General features: G+C 49.8%; 1 protein-coding gene across 4 annotated transcripts in view; it reads right to left on the bottom strand.

Annotated features, from left to right (window-relative positions):
• Positions 1-9,453: 9,453 nt before the first annotated feature.
• NRTN (neurturin) overlaps positions 9,454-21,151 on the bottom strand; it is a 57,854-nt gene continuing 46,156 nt past the window's right edge. For 2 of the 4 annotated variants that reach the window (XM_083484211.1, XM_083484212.1), the window contains exons 2-3: positions 16,866-17,103; positions 9,454-11,671 (exon numbers count right to left, since the gene is read on the bottom strand). In XM_083484211.1, the coding sequence (XP_083340337.1) occupies positions 11,223-11,671; positions 16,866-17,076 (660 nt within the window). In that variant the 5' untranslated portion in view covers positions 17,077-17,103 and the 3' untranslated portion in view covers positions 9,454-11,222. The remainder of the gene's footprint in view (positions 11,672-16,865; positions 17,104-21,151) is intronic. The other 2 variants (XR_014521027.1, XM_083484213.1) reach the window with 2 other exon arrangements.

The following is a 21,151-nucleotide window of genomic DNA, read 5'->3' as shown; positions in this document are numbered from 1 at the left end:
TCAGGATTCAACCTCAATCTGTGGAGCTTCTTAGCTGCGATCAACAGGGTGTTTGTACACAACACAGCAGAAGACAAGCAACTCGACATCACCAGGAAGGTTTGCCACTGGCCTCTGCCTGAGATGCTGGGATGCTGTTGCCAGTTCGTGCCAACAACACTGACCTCAATGGGCTGGTGGGCTGCTGTCCTCTCTCGCTGTGATTCAGTTCGTTTTCTCTCCCACTTGTTTAAGCTTAGAGCGGACTCTTTGCAAGCCCCGAGCCAACAGAGGAAGGAAACTGTCAGGAAACTGACATCAGAGCAACAGGAGAAGGAGAGGCTCTCCGATTCTGCAGGGGAAGGTACAAGCACTAGGGGGAGACGCAGCTTGATGGAGGGGGAAGGAAATCAGCGTAACACCAAGGATCCAGGAGAGCAAATGGGGGAAGAGGGGGAAGGGCTCCGGGATTCTTCCTTGGAAGTCAGCAAGGAGAGCACTGGTCCTCCACTACCCACGCCCTCCCTGCGCAGGAGACTCCCGCGCAATGAGAGGCGGAGACGATTGGGTGTCAAACAGCTTTTATGCTGGAAAAGTTTTAAGAAACGCCCACAGACAGATTCTGCTAGCGACTGAGGCAGCCACGCGGAGATGGGCTGTGCAGTCAGGACGGTTTAACCCAGGCAGTTAAGCTCCCAAACGGGGACAGTTTACGCACGAGTAACTCCAAACCACTACAGAAACCTTCGATCGGGGAGATTGCAGAGGCTCTAGGAATGCTGTACTTGACTGCTCTTGTGTTTCACATCCCACAGGGACTCCCTTCGTTGGATCTGCTCTGGCAGACCAGCTTCATCGGGTGTCCTCTCTCCACAATTGTCACCTGGGGGGGGGGCGGCCATTCCCTCAGTGGGAAACACGGGAAGCAGCAGTGCTCTCACTCCACCAGCTTTGCTGGACGCCCAGCTCCTGCCCCTGAATCTCTGGGTTGGGGGTTCGAGCCCCAGCTTGGGCAAAAACAACACCACTATGTATTGCATGGGGTTGGAGTAGGTGACCCAAACGGTCCTTTCCAACTCTACCATTCTACGGTTCTATAACTGTGCCACCTGGTCAACGGTTTAGAAATCGAGTTTTGATGTTCCTCATCCCTCCCTGTTCCTTTTTCCTCGCGTGTTGTGTGATGATGATGATGGTGGTGGTGATTATTATTTTCCCCCAGATTGTAAGCCTGTGGGTAGAAACTGTCTTGTTTTGTATGGAAGCGACTCTGGGAGCCTTTTGGAGAGCAGGGGTAAGGTAAAGGTAAAGGGACCCCTGACCATTAGGTCCAGTCGTGACTGACACTGGGGTTGCGGCGCTCATCTCGCTTTATTGGATTAATTGATACGTATAATCTGGAATACTTAATGTGATTTGATTGGATTGTTAAAATGGAAAACTTAATAAAAATGATTTTTTAAAAAAAGTTTGTTATTGGTATGAGCTTTCGTGTGCATGCAAATGAAAACTCATACCAATAACAAACTCTCTAAGGTGCTACTGGAAGGAATGTTTTTTATGTTGTTTCGACTACGGCAGACCAACACGGCTACCTACCTATATTATACATCTCAACTATGAGCTGAAAGGAGCATGGCAGGGTTAACTATGCCCTACTCAAAGTAAAGGTAAAGGGACCCCTGACCATTAGGTCCAGTCGTGGCCGACTCTGGGGTTGCGGCGCTCATCTCGCTTTACTGGCCGAGGGAGCCAGCGTACAGCTTCCGGGTCATGTGGCCAGCATGACTAAGCCGCTTCTGGCGAACCAGAGCAATGCATGGAAATGCCGTTTACCTTCCCGCCGGAGTGGTACCTATTGATCTACTTGCACTTTGATGTGCTTTCAAACTGCTAGGTTGGCAGGAGCAGGGACCGAGCAACGGGAGCTCACCCCGTCATTGTGGGGATTCGAACCGCCGACCTTCTGATCGGCAAGTCCTAGGCTCTGTGGTTCAACCCACAGACCCACTGAAATTAACGAACCTCAGTTCTTATCTATGAACTTCGACGACTCTACCCTTGTAGAATGCCACCCATTGTATCTTCATCCTGATGCAGAATCAACACACCACACCAATTGCTTTTGTTCAGTTATTCCTCTCTTTTTTAATCATTTCCCCCCCATGCCAACATCGCGTTTGGTTCTTAAGGCGTTTGCTTCTTCCTCCAAGAACTCGTATGCTTTCGGCCGAGAAATAAATGGTAAAAGAAAAATGTACCTGAAAGGCAAGCAAAGGTTGACATCGTTTTGCACAATAAATTAGGAGAGGGGTGGGAATAAGATGGAGAAGCCCTCAGCGCAATAGGTAGGATATATTTTAGGGTACCTAAATAAATATCATAAGTTACTTTGAATAAATAGAGCTCAGCATAATATACAGTGGAATTGCATCAACTTCTCAAGGTAAATCGATGGGCGGTGTTGACACCAGGTTTGGGAAACCCTCAAAGCTCCTTAGAAACACAGATTGTTGGCTTTTGCCAGGCCCATCTAACTCAATATTGTCTACACGGGCCGGCAGAAGCTCTCCAGAGTTTTGTTTTTCCCAACACTAAGTGGAGACCACGTGCTCTACAACTGAACTATAGCCCTTCCCCCAGCACATCTCTAGATCGCAGGGAAATAATACATTGCGACAGCAGCCCTTTCCATGTTCAGAAATTTCTTAATGAGAACCAGTAGTCATCGATGGCTTTTGATGGCTGGTGGCGGCTAGCTATGACACAGCTGCAGGTCTGGGACTGAAAGGAAATGGTTCGGAAGTTGGGATGTCGCCAGCAGGGGTGCCAAGTTGAACAAAATCTATAAAAGAGGGAAGACAGGGTGCAGCAATAATATTATATATATAAAAAAATACCACGGGAAATGGGATGGGAAGTTGATAGAACCAACAAAAATAAATTATTATGTATTGGAATTTTATGTGAAATTTGTGGGAATTTAATAAAACTTGAATGGCAACGCCCATCAGCTGGGGGGCTCAAATATTTTGTGGCAGCCAGCAAGGCATAATAATAATAATAATAATAATAATAATAATAATAATAATAATATGTTTATACCCTGCCCATCTGGCTGGGTTTCCCCAGCCACTCTGGGCAGCTCCCAACACAATATTAAAAACACATTAAAACATCAAACATTAAAAGCTTCCCTAAACAGGGCTGCCTTCAGATGTCTTCTAAATGTCAGGTAGTTGTTTATTTCCTTGCCATCTGGTGGGAGGGCGTTCCACAGGGCGGGTGCCACCACCGAGAAGGCCCTCTGCCTGGTTCCCTGCAACCTCACTTCTCGCAGGGAGGGAACCACCAGAAGGCCCTCGGAGCTGGACCTCAGTGTTCGGGCTGAACGATGGGGGTGGAGACGCTCCTTCAGGCTGTTTAGGACTTGAAAGGTCAGCACCAACACTTTCTGCTTGGAAACGTACTGGGAGCCAATGTAGGTATCTCGGGACGATGTTACATGGTCCTGGTGGCCGCTCCCAGTCACCAGTCTAGCTGCCACATTCTGGATTACTTGCAGTTTCCAGGTCACCTTCAAAGGTAGCCCCACAGAGAGCGCATGGCAGTAGTCCAAGCGGGAGATAACTAGAGGCGTAATCCCCAAGATAAGGGGATCCAGAGGGGGGAAGAATCTTTGATAGTGCTTTGATACCATCTCCAGAACCACGTGGGGAAGGGATGGATGGGAGGGAAAGCTGGTGGGGAAGTGGAGAGGCAAAACACACACCCCCATCCCAAATAGTAAAGGTAAAGGGACCCCTGACCATTAGGTCCAGTCGTGGCCAACTCTGGGGTTGCGGCACTCATCTTCTCCCTTAATGGCCGAGGGAGCCGGCGTACAGCTTCTGGGTCATGTGGCCAGCAGGACTAAGCCACTTCTGGCGAACCAGAGCAGTGCATGGAAACGCTGTTTACCTTCCCGCCGGAGCGGTACCTATTTATCTACTTGCACTTTGACGTTCTTTCGAACTGCTAGGTTGACAGGAGCAGGGACCGAGCAACGGGAGCTCACCCCGTCATTGCGGGGATTCGAACCACCGACCTTCTGATCGACAAGTCCTAGGCTCTGTTGTTTAACCCACAGCGCCACCCACGTCCCGTTCCCATCCCAAATATTTTCTCCAAATTGGCCCTTCTCAAGAACATTTTTCTGGAGATGTCATGTTCGTGGATGCAATCCTGGCCTGCGGTTTGGACCTCTCGTTGCCCAACAATGTCAGCGCTCTGTGGGTTGATGTCATCTGGACGCTTCTGGGGCAGTGGAGCCAAAGAAAAGACAGAAACCTGGAAAGGGGCCTTCACTACATTGCTACTCTCTCCCAAACATCTGTATCGGGACTCTTATTGAACGGAGGCCTTTCCTGGACGACGATTAGCAAAACAAAACAGAATAGAACGTGGGTGGGGTGGGGTGGGAGGGACAAAAAAGGAAAGATGGCAAGAATAAAAGGGAGCCTTTTCACGTACAGATGTTTTTTCCACCCGCCTCGGATCTCACTTCCGCCGACCCTTTGGAAATTTTAGCACGGTGGAAACGGTCCGTTTTCACGCAGAAGCACGGTCCTGAGAAAGGAAGATATTGTGAGAAAGGGGCATCTTTAAGGAAAAACTGCTATTGACTGGGAAATGTCCTCCTGGCCGGCTGAATGGAGAGACGGATGGGAGGAACTCAGGGAGAGGGAGAGAGAAAGAGAGGGGCCCCTGAGCTAAACTGGTGCAGAATGGATGGAGAAGGAGGAGAAATGGCCTGGAATCATAGAATCCTAGAGTTGGAAGAGACCACAAGGGCCATCGAGTCCAACCCCCTGCCAAGCAGGAAACACCATCAGAGCACTCCTGACATATGGTTGTCAAGCCTCTGCTTAAAGACCTCCAAAGTAGGAGACTCCACCACACTCCTTGGCAGCAAATTCCACTGTCGAACAGCTCTTACTGTCAGGAAGTTCTTCCTAATGTTTAGGTGGAATCTTCTTTCTTGTAGTTTGGATCCATTGCTCCGTGTCCGCTTCTCTGGAGCAGCAGAAAACAACCTTTCTCCCTCCTCTATGTGACAACAGCTACAGGAATGGTCGAAGCACACTGGGAGAGCAATTGCAAAAACTCCCAGGTTCAATGTATTACAGTATTTTAATATTTTTTTGGAAGCCGCCCAGAGTGGCTGGGGAAGCCCAGCCAGATGGGCGGGGTATAAATAATGAATTATTGTTATTATTATTATTATTCCAGTAGTGATGTATGGAAGTGAGAGCTGGACCATAAAGAAGGCTGAGCACCAAAGAATGGATGCTTTTGAATGATGGTGCTGGAGGAGACTCTTGAGAGTCCCATGGACTGCAAGAAGATCAAACCACTCCATTCTGAAGGAAATCAGCCCTGAGTGCTCACTGGAAGGACGGATCCTGAAGCTGAGGCTCCAAGACTTTGGCCACCTCATGAGAAGAGAAGACTCCCTGGGAAAGACCCTGATGTTGGGAAAGATGGAGGGCACAAGGAGAAGGGGACGACGGAGGACGAGATGGTGGGACAGTGTTCTCGAAGCTACTAGCATGAGTTTGACCAAACTGTGGGAGACAGTGGAAGACAGGTGTGCCTGGTGTGCTCTGGTCCAGGGGGTCACAAAGAGGCGGACACGACTAAACGACTAAACAACAACAACAACATTACTATTATTGTTATTGTTATTCAAGACCCAATAACCATGGACAGAATCTGAGCTAGATGAACTGGCTATTTGGTCCGGTAGCTATGTCTTTGAGGGGGAAGACTGCAGCCCAGTGAGTTTGCATGCGGAAGGTCCCAGAATCATATCTCCAGCACCTGCAGGAAGGGTGGGGAGCAACCCCTATCTGAAATCCAGCACAGCTGCTGCCTGTTGGTTTGTTTTGGTCCAAACGGTCCAGGTTTGCACCAGAATGCACCTCTGCTCAGGGATAACGCTCCCCCTTGTGTTTGATGGCTCTTCAGCAGCGGACATCGTGCAGCCCCCTAGTTCCCCCACAACCCTCCATCAGTGGCGTAGCGTGGGGGGTGCAGGGGGGGCGGCCGCACCGGGCACAACATCTGGGGGTTAGGGGGCGCAAATTCACGGGTTAGGGGGCGCAAATTACTTGCCTTGCCCTGGGTGCTGACAACCCACGCTACGCCACTGCCCTCCATGCCTTCTTTTCAATGCACATGGCATGTGCTCATGCACTATTTGCCCTTACATGTGCCTTTGCGTGCGTACGCATTGGCACATGCATTTCTTGCGTGCTGCAAAACCGTGAGAGGTGCAAATCTCAAATGTGTTTCGGTTCTCGTGAAAGTGCAAATTGCCTTTAAAACGCAGACCTAATCGAATCTCTCCCCTGCCCCCTTAACCCCAGACATAGGAAGTTTCCACCACCCGGCCGCCGCATCCACAGATGCCATGAGATTTGGCTGCAATTCACAGCCCTTATAGCTTTGAGCAGGTAAAGGTAAAGGGACCCCTGACCATTAGGTCCAGTCGTGGCCGACTCTGGGGTTGCGGCGCTCATCTCGCTTTACTGGCCGAGGGAGCCGGCGTACAGCTTCCGGGTCATGTGGCCAGCATGACTAAGCCGCTTCTGGCGAACCAGAGCAGCACACGGAAACGCTGTTTACCTTCCTGCCGGAGCGGTACCTATTTATCTACTTGCACTTTGATGTGCTTTCGAACTGCTAGGTTGGCAGGAGCAGGGACCGAGCAACGGGAGCTCACCCTGTCGCGGGGATTCGAACCGCCGACCTTCTGATCGGCAAGTCCTAGGCTCAGTGGTTTAACCCACAGCGCCACCCGCGTCCCTCATCCAGCGTTCCTAGCTTTGAGCAAGGACTCTCTTATTTCCAAACTGGTTTTCAGAGCAATGTGGACAAAGAGCTCTGCGATAGCAGGCAACGTTTCACAGCAGTGTCACCGTTGTTTACTCTGGAAGGATATAAATGAGCCCTCGGACTTCTGCCTTGGCCAAGCCAACTTCATTTGTCTCCCGAAAGAGCATTTCTTTCTTTCTCTCTCCTCTCTTTCTTGGCTGCCTTCCCGGGCCAAGGAAATGCTAAACAGAAGGACTATCCATAAAGTCCTGCCGCCCTTCACAGGCAGGAGCAAAGAACGTGGAATGCAAGCCAGCCCTATGGATCAGGACAGCTGCCTGCTGTCCAGCCAGGGTGGACAACTAGGGCAAAACGCATGCCGCAAAGCAGAACAAACGTTCCTATTTGTGACGAGAGGGGCACTTCCTTCCACACAAGCAACAATTCCTCACTGACCTGCAAATGAATCAGGCCTGAGTCTCTAAGACTGGTACAACTGCCTCAATCCCAGCCTTGCCAGCAAAAGTGAGGCTGGGATCAATGGATGCATGTCTGCTGCTCTCACACAAGAGACCAGAGCCCTGCAGGATTTTGACATCTTTCTGCAGGGCCTGCAAGACGGAGCTGTTCCGCCAGGCCTTTGGTCGGGGTTCAGTCTGATTCTTTTCTTTCCTAGCCCGCTCACAGGTCCTTTATAAGACCAGTGGTAACATTTGGCCCTGGAGAATATTAACCACTCTCAATTTTACCCGTGGACTGCCATCCAGTTGCTCTGAACTAATTTTAAGATGTATTTTAATTAATCAATTGCCTGTTTTTATGTTCTTATGTTCTTTGTATACTGTGTTAGTTTTCTGATGGTAGCCGCCCTGAACCTGGCAATGGCCGGGGAGGTTAAGGTAAAGGGACCCCTGACCATTAGGTCCAGTCGTGGCAGACTCTGGGGTTGCGGCGCTCATCTTGCTTTATTGGCCGAGGGAGCCGGCGTACAGCTTCCGGGTCATGTGGCCAGCATGACTAAGCCGCTTCTGGCGAACCAGAGCAGTGCACGGAAACGCCATTTACCTTCCCGCCAGAGCGGTACCTATTTATCTACTTGCACTTTGAGGTGCTTTCAAACTGCTAGGTTGGCAGGAGCAGGGACTGAGCAACGGGAGCTCAACCCGTCGCGGGGATTCGAACCACCGACCTTCTGATCGGCAAGTCCCAGGCTCTGTGGTTTAACCCACAGCGCCACCCGCGTCCCTTTCGCCAGAAGTATGGATGGGCATCTATGTCCCGGTTTCTGGTTATTATTTTTCCCAATCTTAAGTTCGGTTCCATCACATTTCTGCATTAGTTTGCAATTTTTCTTGGGGGAAGTTCTCATGAAAATTGATGAGCATTTTATTACGAATTTGACACACACCCACCCCAATATATGTACCTAGTGCAATGGATTTTTGTACGTCATATGCATATGTATGCACATTTAACCCTAGGATATGTATATTCATTTGCAGTTTAATCGACTGGAGAACTGCATTGCAAAATTCGGAGAAGTGCAAATGTCAAAGTATGGCTACTTCGGCTCCCATATTGTTTCGGGGACGTGTGAATCCAGTATACCTGAAGGAGCGTCTCCACCCCCATCATTCAGCCCGGACACTGAGGTCCAGCTCCAAGGGCCTTCTGGCGGTTCCCTCCCTGCGAGAAGTGAGGTTACAGGGAACCAGGCAGAGGGCCTTCTCGGTGGTGGCGCCCACCCTGTGGAACGCCCTCCCATCAGATGTCAAGGAAATAAGCAACTACCTGACTTTTAGAAGACATCTGAAGGCAGCCCTGTTTAGGGAAGTTTTTAATGTTTGACGTTTTAACGTGTTTTTAATATTCTGTTGGGAGCTGCCCAGAGTGGCTGGGGAAACTCAGCCAGACAGGTGGGGTATAAATATTAAGCTGTTGTTGTTGTTGTTGATTTGCCATTAAATGGTAACTGAATCAAATTTATCTCCCTCCTCACCGGTCAGCAGCAAATGCCTCTTAAGGCTGAATATCTGGTTCCTTCTTCAGTAGAGAAGCCATCAACCTCGCTTTGAGAAGCATAGCGACACTGCAAATTAAAACTTGTTTTGACTGTCATTTCCATTATTTCACGGAATGAAGAGAGTTGCCTGAACGCCAAGTCAGTTCATTGATTCATCTAGTGGATTATTGTGTACTGTGGATGTCAGGGAACTGACATTGGAGCTAGAGGCGGAGGGAAGGCTCTCAAATGATGCTGGAGAAGGGCCCAGCAGGGAGAGAGGCAGCTCCGCAGATGGGGAAGCAAATCAGCGCAACACCAGGGATAAAGGGGGCTGATGGGGGAATCGGCGAGAGGGCTTCAGGACTCTTCACCGGACACCAGCGGGAAGAGCACGGGTCCTCCGCTACCCACGCCCACCCTGCGCAGAAGACTTCTGCGCAGAGAGAGGAGGAGGAGACTGGGTGTCAAACAACTTTTATGTTGGAAAAGATTTAAGAAACGCCCACTGACGGATTCTGCTAGTGACTGAGGCAGCCACGAAGTGAAGGGCTGCCCAGACTGAAAGGTTTAGCAAGGCAACAAAGCCTGGAGAGGCGGCAACTTACGCACGAGCAACCCATACACATTACAGTAACCTTCTCCAGATGTTATAGGACTGCAATGCCCAGCATCCCTGACCCTTGGGCTAAGCTGGTGGAGACAGATGGGAGTTGTGGTTCTGTGATGTCCAGAGGCTGTTCTCCTCTGACTGGCTGTGGCTCCTGCAGTTCTCCCTGAGGCAAAGATGGAACCTGGAACCCGACACCTTTTGGAAAGCAGGCAGTTCCAGAGATTTGAACTCAGGACGTTCTGCTTCCAAAATTATGGTCCCTCACAAAGTCTGGAGACAATTAGGAAGTTGCCTTGGCCAGAGCTTCAGCAGCTCACACACTGCCTCGTCCAGGATTTCCCAAACTTGGGTCTCTTTCCAGCTGTTTTTGGACTACAGTTCCCATCATCCCTGACCTGCTAGCTAGGGATGATGGGAGTCGTAGTCAAAAAACAGCTGGAGACCCAAGTTTGGGAAACGCTGGCCTGCTCCATTTCTCAGGAGTAGGCGATCTGAGGATTGTGTCCCAATAAAACATCTAGCACATGAGCAGGGTCTGGTATGCTTTCAAACAGGGCGGGGGGACGACTGCGTGTTGAGGTTCCTGCATCGCAAGGGGGTTGGACTAGATGACCCCTGGGGTCCCTTCCAACTCGACCATTCTATGATTCTCTCTACACTAAACCATCAACAGTTCTCCACAGCCCTTCCCTGAACTACCTCAAGATCCCAGAGATCGAACTTTGGACCGCCTGCATGCAACGATGCCTCTTTCCCGTAAAATCCATTTAAGAACCTAGTCCTCATGGTTCTGTGCAGATTGAAACAGCAGCGAAGGTGCCTTAAAACTGAGTCAGGGCCACAGAGCTCCACGTTGGCCCAACCTGCTGGCAGAGGCTCTCCATGGTTTCAGACATAACTGGAAGCGCCAGGAATCGAAACCTGCAAAACTCTGCCACCAAACCGCCGTCTTCTCCAACGTCCCTCTAATGTTTAATGTGGAATATTTGAGCTCTTCGGTTTCAGAATCCCCCGGACGCCGCTGATTCCGTTAAGAATTTGATGCAACGCCTGGAAAGGAACGTCGGCCTTTTTGTACACATTTGTCAATACTTTAAACCTATGTCTACATGTATATACAAACATACATTTCACACAGCACTGTTATAACGGTGTGTGTACTTTAAGATGGCGGCAGATGGCTCCCCCGCAAGTATAAGAGGAGCACTCCTCAATCTCTCAACCCTTCTTCGCCCACAGGATTCAGAAGGCGCAGCATGGGCAGGAACGGCCCCTGGCACCCGGGCCCCATGTGGAACCATCCCCGTAAAGATCTCCAGCTTGGGCAAAGCGGGCACCGCCCAAGGGGCAGCTCCTCCAGAAGACCACCAGGCAAGAGATCTCTCTTGTTTTCGATCCGCTGCGAAGCTTGGAACGGCGTTCCTCCAGCCAGCTGCGTCGAGAGTGCGCCGGTTCCTCCATCGCGGCAGCGCGGCGGGCTGTTCCGGCGAGGCCCTTGACAGGATTCCTTGCACCGCTGGAATCAAGAGCTTCTCCGGCTCCCCACCAGTTGAGGAGGCCCCCAAACAGACGCTGGCTTCTCTTGGCCTCCGTTGACGGCCATGAGGTAGACTTAAAATCCAGGTGTCTCCTTAGCTGCTCCAAGCGGGGATGTCCTGGCGGTCTTCTCCTCGCGTCCTCTTCCACGTTTGGACAACCACCCACACGCCAGCAGCCTCTGGGCACCGCTGGGTGTGCTGCCAGGCCCCTCCTCTTCCAACCTTTGCTCCATCACACGCAGCCGCACTCTTTGGCCGACACCTCGTTCACCGTGTAGTAGCGATTCCCCGCGTCCAAGAAGGAGACGTCGTCGTCGTACGACAGGGGGCGGCAGCACGGCCGGGCCCTCACCTTCTCCTTCTTGATCTTCCGCATGCTCCTCACGTTCTTGAGGGACAGGTCGTAGTTGCGCACGGCCGAGTCGCAGGTGCCGCTGCAGTAGCGGAAGAGGACCGTCTCGTCCGACTTGTACCCGAGGCCCAACTCGCTGACAGTCACCTCCAGCTCCTTGAGGGAGCAGGGCTTGTGGCGGGCCTTGGCGCGTTTCATCCGGTTGCCGGCTTTGGCAAAGAGCGGCAGTTCGTGGCCCCCAGAATTCATGGACTGGCTGTACCTCTCGATCAGCGTGGAGATGAGGTGGCGGATTTCTCCCTCCGTGTAGCTCTCGAACAACGTGCTGTCTGGAATTTTTTTAAGAAACGACAGAAAATTAGAATAATTATAATAATAATATAAGGGACTCGGGTGGCGCTGTGGGTTAAACCACAGAGCCCAGGACTTTCCTATATTGCACAGAGCCTAGGACTTGCACTATATTATTTTCCGTTCAGCAGCCTAACAGCCCATGGACAGAATCTGTTTTTTAGCCTGTTGGTACGAGTGATTGTGGGACGCTGTGGGTTAAACCACAGAGCCTAGGACTTGCCGATCAGAAGATCGGCGGTTCGAATCCCTGCGACGGGGTGAGCTCCCGTTGCTTTGTCCCTGCTTCTGCCAACCTAGCAGTTCAAAAGCACACCGGTACAAGTAGATAAATAGGTACCGCTCCGGCGGGAAGGTAAACAGCGTTTCCGTGCGCTCTGGTTCTCCAGAAGCGGCTTAGTCATGCTGGCCACATGACCCGGAAGCTGTACACCGGCTCCCTCGCCCAGTAAAGCGAGATGAGCGCCACAACCCCAGAGTCGGTCATGACTGGACCTAAGGGTCAGGGGTCCCTTTACCTTAATAACATAATAATAAAATTTTATTTATATCCCACCCTCCCCAGCCGAAGCCGGGCTCAGAGCGGCCAACAACAATTAAAGTAATACAGCATTCTAAAATCAATTCATTTTAAAATCAATTCAAAATCAGATTAATGGCAACCATTGTGCTAGAGTTCTGTGAGGATTACCAAAGGAGGGGTCAGACTGTGCCCTGCCCAAAGGCCTGGTGGAACAGCTCCGTCTTGCCGGCTCTGCGGAAAGATGTCAAGTCCTGCAGGACCCTGGTCTCATGACAGAGCGTTCCACCAGATCGGGGCCACGACCAAAAAAGCCCTGGCTCTTGTTGAGGCCAGCCTAACCTCCCTGCGGCCCGGGACCTCCAAGATGTTTTTGTTTGAAGACCGTAAGGACTATACTGAAATGGCAAAACTGACCGGGCGACTCAGGAATCAAGAAGATAATGACTTTTAAAAAAGAATGGGAAGAACTTATAACTTATTTAGGAGACCATTGTTAAATAAATAAAAACGTCTTGTAAAGAAACGGGGGGTGGGGTGGATAATTCAGAGAGATGAAAACTGTGGAGAACGTAATGATATGCAGTTTTAGAATAATTATTCCTTCCAGTAGCACCTTAGAAACCAACTAAATTTGTTATTGGTATGAACTTTCATGTATCTGAAGAAGTGTGCATGCACACGAAAGCTCATACCAATAACAAACTTAGTTGGTCTCTAAGGTGCTACCGGAAGGAATTTTTTAATTTTATTTCGACTACGGCAGACTAACACGGCTACCTACTTGTATCTAGAATAATTATAATAAAAAAGTTCCTTCCAGTAGCACCTTAAAGACCAACTAAGTTAGTTCTTGGTATGAGCTTTCGTGTGCATGCACACTTCTTCAGATACACTGCTGCAAGACAGACCCAAAAAAGAAAATAACAGAACACCTCTAGTCATCACATACAGCTCCCAAGTTAAAACAATACAACGCATCATCAGAGATCTACAACCTCTTCTGGACAATGACAGTTCTCTTTCTCAAGCTCTGGGAGGAAGACCTTTCATTGCCTACAGACAGCCACCCAATCTTAAACAACTCCTAACCTACAATAATACTACAACCAGACTTAACATGGACACTGGTACCAGAGCCTGCAATAAACCCAGATGCCAACTTTGCTGCCACATACACCCCAGTGTATCTGAAGAAGTGTGCATGCACATGAAAGCTCATACCAAGAACTAACTTAGTTGGTCTTTAAGGTGCTACTGGAAGGAACTTTTTTATTTCGACTACGGCAGACCAACACGGCTACCTACTTGTATCTAGAATAATTATGTTAAGGACCCATGCAGGGGACACAAGGGGAAATTGTGAGATTCAGAGAATCTCATATATGGATATGGTAAAAGTTTTTTTTTCTTTAAAAAGAACCCAAAACTCTCCCGTCCACCGCCACAAACATGGGGCGCAGCCCTCTAGTTTTATTTTTGCATTAAATACCCTCCCCAACCCAAGCCAGTGTGCTGTTTAGCACGCTCCGAGCATCCAGGGTTTTTCCACGAAGGCAACTTGGCCTCTGCTCGCAACCTGGATTTAAGAGCATCCACGAAGCCTCTGAGGGACTTTAAAGGACCCAGCGGCCGGAGGCTTTTATTCCGTTCCCAGGCAGGAAAGAACAAAAGGGAACAGCAGCATCTGATTCCAATGACCATTCACCGCCGGTAATTTGCTGGCGCCAAATTGAGGAAGGGCCCAGAAAGCTCGGTTTGAAACAGTCGGGGTTTGCTTGCTTGGCACGTCATCATCATCATCATCATCATCATCATCATAATTTATTTTGCCGACAAAGGGCCGTATAGTTAAAGCTATGGTTTTCCCCGTAGTGATGTATGGAAGTGAGAGCTGGACCATCAAGAAGGCTGATCGCCAAAGAATGGATGCTTTTGAATTGTGGTGCTCTTAAGAGTCCCATGGACTGCAAGAAGATCAAACCTCTCCATTCTGAAGGAAATCAGCCCTGAGTGCTCACTGGAAGGACAGATCCTGAAGCTGAGACTCCAAGACTTTGGCCACCTCATGAGAAGAGAAGACTCCCTGGAAAAGACCCTGATGTTGGGAAAGATGGAGAGCACAAGGAGAAGGGGACGACAGAGGACGAGATGGTGGGACAGTGTTCTCGAAGCTACCAGCATGAGTTTGACCAAACTGCGGGAGGCAGTGGAAGACAGGAGGGCCTGGTGTGCTTTGGTCCAGGGGGTCACGAAGAGGCGGACACGACTAAACGACTCAACAACAATTTATTATTTATACCCCGCCCATCTGGCTGGGTTTCCCCTTCACGTTGGGGAAGGAGGCCCCATTGAGGCAAAGTTAGCACTGCCCCTCCAAGTTTGTTCAGCCAGCCAGACCCCCCAGCTGCTCGCCTTCTTACTTACAGCCTCCTTCTCCTCCTTACATACCCTCCAACACTCCTCAGATGAAAATAGGGACATTTCTCACTCACCCCCCCGCCAACTGACCCCCCCTTGACATCCCCCCCCTTTTTTTGCTGTTGCTCTCCTTCCCTCTCCCCGCTGAAACTCCCGCACCCGATCGGAAGCCGCATCGGACAATCGGGTTCCAAAAATAGTTCACAAACCGGAACACTCACTTCTGGGTTTGCGGCGTTGGGGAGCCAAAACATTCGACTCGCAAGGCGTTCGGGATCCAAGGTACAACTCTATTATTATTATTATTATTATTATTATTATTATTCCCCATCTATCTGACTGGGTTGCCCCAGTGACTCTGGACAGCTTCCAACATACAGTCATACCTCGGGTTACAGATGCTTCAGGTTGCGTTTTGTCGGGTTGCAGACACGCCGAAACCCGGAAGTACCAGAACAGGTTATTTCTGGGTTTCGGTGGTTGTGCATGCAGAGAAGCGCTACATTGCGCTTTGCGCATGGGCAGAAGTGCCGAATTGCAACCCAAGCATGTGCAGACGCGGCGCTGCTGGTTGCGAACGTGCCTCCCGCACGGATCACGTTCACAACCTGAGAGTATATAAAAATTTCTGGAGGGTGATGGGATGGAGGTGGGGGTTGGAGCACTTCACTCTTCTCCCGGTGTGTGCACTTGGTAGCTTACAGGAATGCCTAAAGGTAAAGGGACCCCTGACCATTAGGTCCAGTCGTGACCGACTCTGGGGTTGCGGCACTCATCTCGCTTTACTGGCCGAGGGAGCCGGCGTACAGCTTCTGGGTCATGTGGCCAGCATGACGAAGCCGTTCCTGGCGAACCAGAGTAGCGCACGGAAAGGCCGTTTACCTTCCCGCTAGCGCTGTACCTATTTATCTACTTGCACTGGTGTGCTTTCAAACTGCTAGGTTGGCAGGAGCAGGGACCAAGCAACGGGAGCTCACCAGGTCGCGGGGATTCGAACCGCCAACCTTCTGATCGGCAAGTCCTAGGCTCTGTGGCTTAACCCACAGCGCCACTCATGTCCCTTCACAGGAATGCCTAGATAGAGCTAGACCTACAAGCCCTTCTTCACCCATCCCTAAGAGGGAGTCCCTTGCGGGCCGAAATTTGGTTTCTTCCTCCTGCATGCCCATGCCCTTCTTAAAGCGAGGCACCCAGAACTGGGCTGGCAGCCCTCTGTCTCGCCTTAGTATCGTGCTTCTGACTGAGATCAGCCTTGTGCCCCCCGTCAAAGTCCCCCTCTCTCCTTCGCAGCTGGAATTTGGAGGCATCCGATAACCGCAAAAAGCCTGATCTAATCCTATACACAAACCCACCCCAATCAACTGCCTTTGAAAGAATTCTAATGCATAGACAAACGTGCAATTAAATCCATTTTTTCAGTGGGGGGGGGGGGTAGCCAAATGTAACCAATCTCAGAGGCAACCATGTCCCAGTCAAACAGTCCCCAAAATTCATCTAATCTCCCCATCCCATCCCAGCTCGGTAGGACGGGTCTGGATTTGATTCTATGCTATCATAGGAAATCTCATGCTACCATACACAGTTTTCCAAGCGGGGATTTGCAGATGCAATTACATCAATTTTGCGCGCATGTGTGCAATCGCATAAATTTTGCGTGCATGTGTAATGAGTCGATTTAGCCTCGAGTTTAGGATCTCTGTTTGGGAGAGTTTTACACCAGGATATGCTGCATAGAAGCCCAAGTTTATAATGATCAAGGTAAAGGGGACCCTGACCATTAGTTCCAGTCGTGGCCAACTCTGGGGTTGCAGCGCTCATCTCGCTTTCAGGCCGAGGGAGCCGGCGTACAGCTTCCGGGTCATGTGGCCAGCAGGACTAAGCCGCTTCTGGTGAACCAGAGCAGCGCACGGAAACGCCGTTTACCTTCCCACCGGAGCGGTACCTAATTATCTACTTGCACTGGCATGCTTTTGAACTGCTAGGTTGGCAGGCGCAGAGACAGAGCAACGGGAGCTCACCCCATCGCGGGAATTCGAACCGCCAACCTTCTGATCGGCAAGTCCTAGGCTCTGTGGTTTAACCCACAGCACCACCCCTGAGGAACCATCTAAAGAGGCCACATTGAGAACACCTTAGGTTCACACCCAACTCTATCTCATAAGCACTATTGCACCCTTCCAATCCTACTCATTTTCCACCGGGAGAAGGAAGGGCTGAGAGCCCAAGCTTACACTGGGAGATCAGCGACCCGCGGCGTCCCAGAGCCCTTGGGTGCCTCCTGTGGCCGTCGGTGAGCGAGGAAGACGACGAGGTTCTCGAGAACAGCGACGAGGAGAAGAGGGTGTGCTCCTGGCTCCTGGTGAACAAGTCTCTACAAACCAAAACGGACAACATGGAACTGAAGAGCATCGAGGCTATAGCTGCCAGCTTCCATACCTTCATCTTAGACCAAGTCAGAACATTGAAACTCTGCAAAACAGGCAAAAACGACAGTCTTTATTACACCGGCCTGGGCCCTGGCATCCCTGCCCCACCCAGACCCCCTGCAATAGCATTCGAAAGAGGCGCACGTGGCGTTGGGGGGGGGGGCTTCTCCTCCTCCGAAAAATGCAGAAATGGATAAAATCCTCCTATCCAAACAATAACTATCAGTGCAGGTAAGGGCGAAAGAAATTAATTTTAATTTTTATCATCTACAATACTGTCTTATTCATCTTATAGTATGATATGTTGATTATTGCCTTCATTCTATGGATCAATGGTCTCCTTAGACAGCAAAATTCCTGTTTTAGGGGTTAGTTTAAAAAGTCTGGAACGGATTAATCCATTTTGCATTACTTTCTATGGGAAAGCAGGCCTTGGTTTTGGGACGCTTTGGTTTTGGAACAGACTTCCGGAACGGATTAAGTTTGAGAACCAAGGTACCACTGTAGCGACACAAGCAAGACAGAGTACCATATGTTTAACACACATTTAAAGCAACGAACTATCCATATTTACCTTTCCTCCACTCTTTCTGGATACAGTGGTACCTCGGGTTAAGTACTTAATTCGTTCCGGAGGTCCGTTCTTAACCTGAAACTGTTCTTAACCTGAAGCATTACTTTAGCTAAGGGGCCTCTCGCTGCCGCCGCCACGCAATTTCTGTTCTCATCCTGAAGCAAAGTTCTTAACCCCAGGTACTACTTCCAGGTTAGCGGAGTCTGTAAACTGAAGTGACCACTGTACGGTCCACACTTTAAACCTCCGTGTCCAAGCTACCCCCCTTTTTTTGCTTCATAGCTTTCCCTGCAAAAACCCACTCCTTAAAGCTGAATCAGAGAAAACATCAATCTACCAAAACCCCAGATTGTCATTTGCTCCGATGGAGCGCTAAAGAACAGGCTTTCGCAGAGCTTTCAAGTACTTCCCTGTTCCTAGAAAGAGCAGAGCTAAAATTTAAGCACAGCTAAGTCCTGCTAAAAGTAAAGGTAAAGGGACCCCTGACCATTAGGTCCAGTCGTGACCGACTCTGGGGTTGCGGTGCTCATCTTGCTTTATTGGCCGAGAGAGCCGGCGTCCAGCTTCCGGGTCATGTGGCCAGCATGACTAAGCCACTTCTGGTGAACCAGAGCAGCGCACGGAAACGCTGTTTACCTTCCTGTTGGAGTGGTACCTATTTATCTACTTGCACTTTGGCATGCTTTCAAACTGCTAGGTTGGCAGGAGCCGGGACCGAGCAACGGGAGCTCACCCCGTCGTTGCAGGGATTCGAACTGCCGACCTTCTGATCAGCAAGCCCTCGGCTCTGTGGTTTAACCCACAGCGCCATCTGCTACTGAGTAGGAAAATGACAGGCAAAGCCACCCACTGGATTCATTGTTAAGGAAGGAGGCAGGTGGGCATGGAGGAATCTAGACTGTGGTTGGTGGGGCAGTGCTGGTCTGTGACCGTATTAATAAATTCATTCATTCATTCATTCATTCATTCATTCATTCATTCATTCCATCTAATGGAGCAGCCTCCAGAGACGAGAAGCAAAGGTATTTAGGTCCTCTTTGCACGGCTCCCCTGGCTGTTTGTGTCCCAATCTCTCTGCAAAGAGGAATGTACTTCCAAAGCATTTTGTAGCCTGTTATAGGAATTCTAAGGTCTCATATAGAATTCCTATAACAGGCTACAAAATGCTTTGGAAGTACATATATATATATATATATATATATATATATATATATATATATATATATATATAATGTTCATAAATGTACAAGGCAAACACATACACAAGTATATAAACCACGTGTCTGAAATAGTACAGGAGAGCAATCCTGAAGCCATTTTGACTCTCCCAAATTGACCTCAAATATCTCTCTGCAAGGAGGGAGGAAATGGGAAAAGCCACCACCCCATTGTCTTTTTGCTTGCAAATCCTGTCTTAAGGGCGTATTTGTGTATGAATAGGGTGAGCCTGTGATCTGGATTCAGGAACGGAGTATTTACCATCCCTGAAGAATGGCCAGGGTGCCCAGATAAAAGCAATCAGTGACCATTAACAGGTTTCCTGCCAGACAGGATTCTGCTATAGACCGCCTCTTTTGTGATGTATGTGTATTTTGTCTTGAGCTACAGCGTAGGCAGTTTCAAATGTCTGTATAAGAACTTGCACACCAATGTTCTGGGTTTCTCCTCCCTTCTGTGTGGGGTGAGTGGAGACCCTGTTGCAACAGTTTAATAAAGATCAGGCTTACTAGCTGCTTTGCTTCTCAATATTCTCTGGTTGGCCTCTGCTATTTTCTCCTACCGATAGAAAACCTACATAATGACTCTAAACGGGTTCTTGGGTACCCCATAAGGGATGATACGGAGCAGGTTTTTTTCTGATAGCAAGCCCCACCCCCAGTTTTGCACCGTCTTGCAAGGGCCTCTGCTTTTCATCTGACAACTCGGTTTTCGCAAGGCTTCTTTCGATTTGATTTAATATTTCTATTCCGCTTTTGCGACAGCAAACACTGAGCCTCTTGGGCTTGCCGATCGGAAGGTCGGCAGTTCAAATCCCCGCAATGACGGGGTGAGCTCCCGTTGCTCAGTCCCAGCTCCTGCCAACCTAGCAGTTTGAAAGCACGTCAAAGTGCAAGCAGATAAATAGGTACCGCTCCGGTGGGAAGGTAAATGGCGTTTCCGTACAGTGCTCTGGTTTGCCAGAAGTGGCTTAGTCATGCTGGCCGCATGACCTGGAAGCTGTACGCCAGCTCCCTCGGCCAATAAAGCGAGATGATCGCCGCAACCCCAGAATCGGCCACGACTGGCCCTAATGGTCAGGGGTCCCTTTACCTTTATTAGAAGCAAACAAACTTTGCAATCGCTATACTGTCAAACGCAGGAACGTTATAAATAGGGGAAGCAACAAAAAATTAGCTGATCCTAGCAGCCAACCCGTCAGCGCTGTAGAACTTTCTGAAAGCAGTAGCTGCCCAAATGGTGTCCCACAAGAAACCAGTCAGTTAAAAACAATGAATGGATCTTCTGTGAGCTCTAAGCGGTGGAGAAAGCTGACCGTTGTTTCTCTGTATGATTCACGGTCTTAGGCTTGCTGCCAGGTTCCAGATCAGTAACTCATAACCATGCTTGCTCTCGGTTAAAATTCGCTAATAAAAATGTCAGCACAACAGATCCCTCGTTACATTCGCTTCGACTCGAAAAGCAACTCCTGATGTTAAGCAGAGACTCTGAGACCGAAAGTTACGAAAACGGTTCGTTTTGGCAAGCAGAGTTTGCTTCCCACCAAATCTTACTGCCTAAAGTCAGTTATCACCCTACCAGAGAGCTAATAGCATTAGTCCTTCCTAGTTTAGGGAAGGGGCAGAAATTACCATATTTTTTGCTCTATAAGAGCATAAGATGCACCTAGTTTTCGGAGGAGGAAAACAAGAAAAAATATATATTCTGAATCCCAGAAGCCAGAACAGCAAGAGGGATCGCTGTGCAGTGAAAGCAGCAATCCCTCTTGCTGTTCTGGCTTCCTGGATAGCCACGTGAAGCCTCTTCAGGACAGCGGATGAAGGCTCCCCTAAGAGCCACGCTCCCTTTAAAGAGCACGTGGAGCATGTGAGGAGGGAGAAGGGCAGCCCCCAAGAGCTGCGCGCACACTCCACGCAGCTCTTTAAAGGGAGCGCTGAGCAGAGCCTCCCGCCTGCATTCGCTCCATAAGACGCACACACATTTCCCCTTCCTTTTTAGGAGGCGAAAAGTTCGTCTTATAGAGCGAAAAATACGGTATTTCCAGTTCTCATTTAAAGGTGTTTCTACCTAATTCATGGGACGCGGGTGGCGCTGTGGGTTAAACCACAGAGCCTAGGACTTGCCAATCAGAAGGTCGGCGGTTCGAATCCCCGCAATGGGTGAGCTCCCGTTGCTCGGTCCCTGCTCCTGCCAACCTAGCAGTTCGAAAGCACGTCAAAGTGCAAGTAGATAAATAGGTACCGCTCTGGCGGGAAGGTAAACGGCGTTTCCGTGCACTGCTCTGGCTCACCAGAAGCGG

The sequence above is a fragment of the Podarcis liolepis genome, assembly GCF_965112155.1.
Source record: "Podarcis liolepis genome assembly, chromosome: 18".
Taxonomy (NCBI): domain Eukaryota; kingdom Metazoa; phylum Chordata; class Lepidosauria; order Squamata; family Lacertidae; genus Podarcis; species Podarcis liolepis.
The sequence above is the reverse complement of the archived record's forward strand: the minus strand, read 5'-3'. Positions and strand labels throughout refer to the sequence as shown.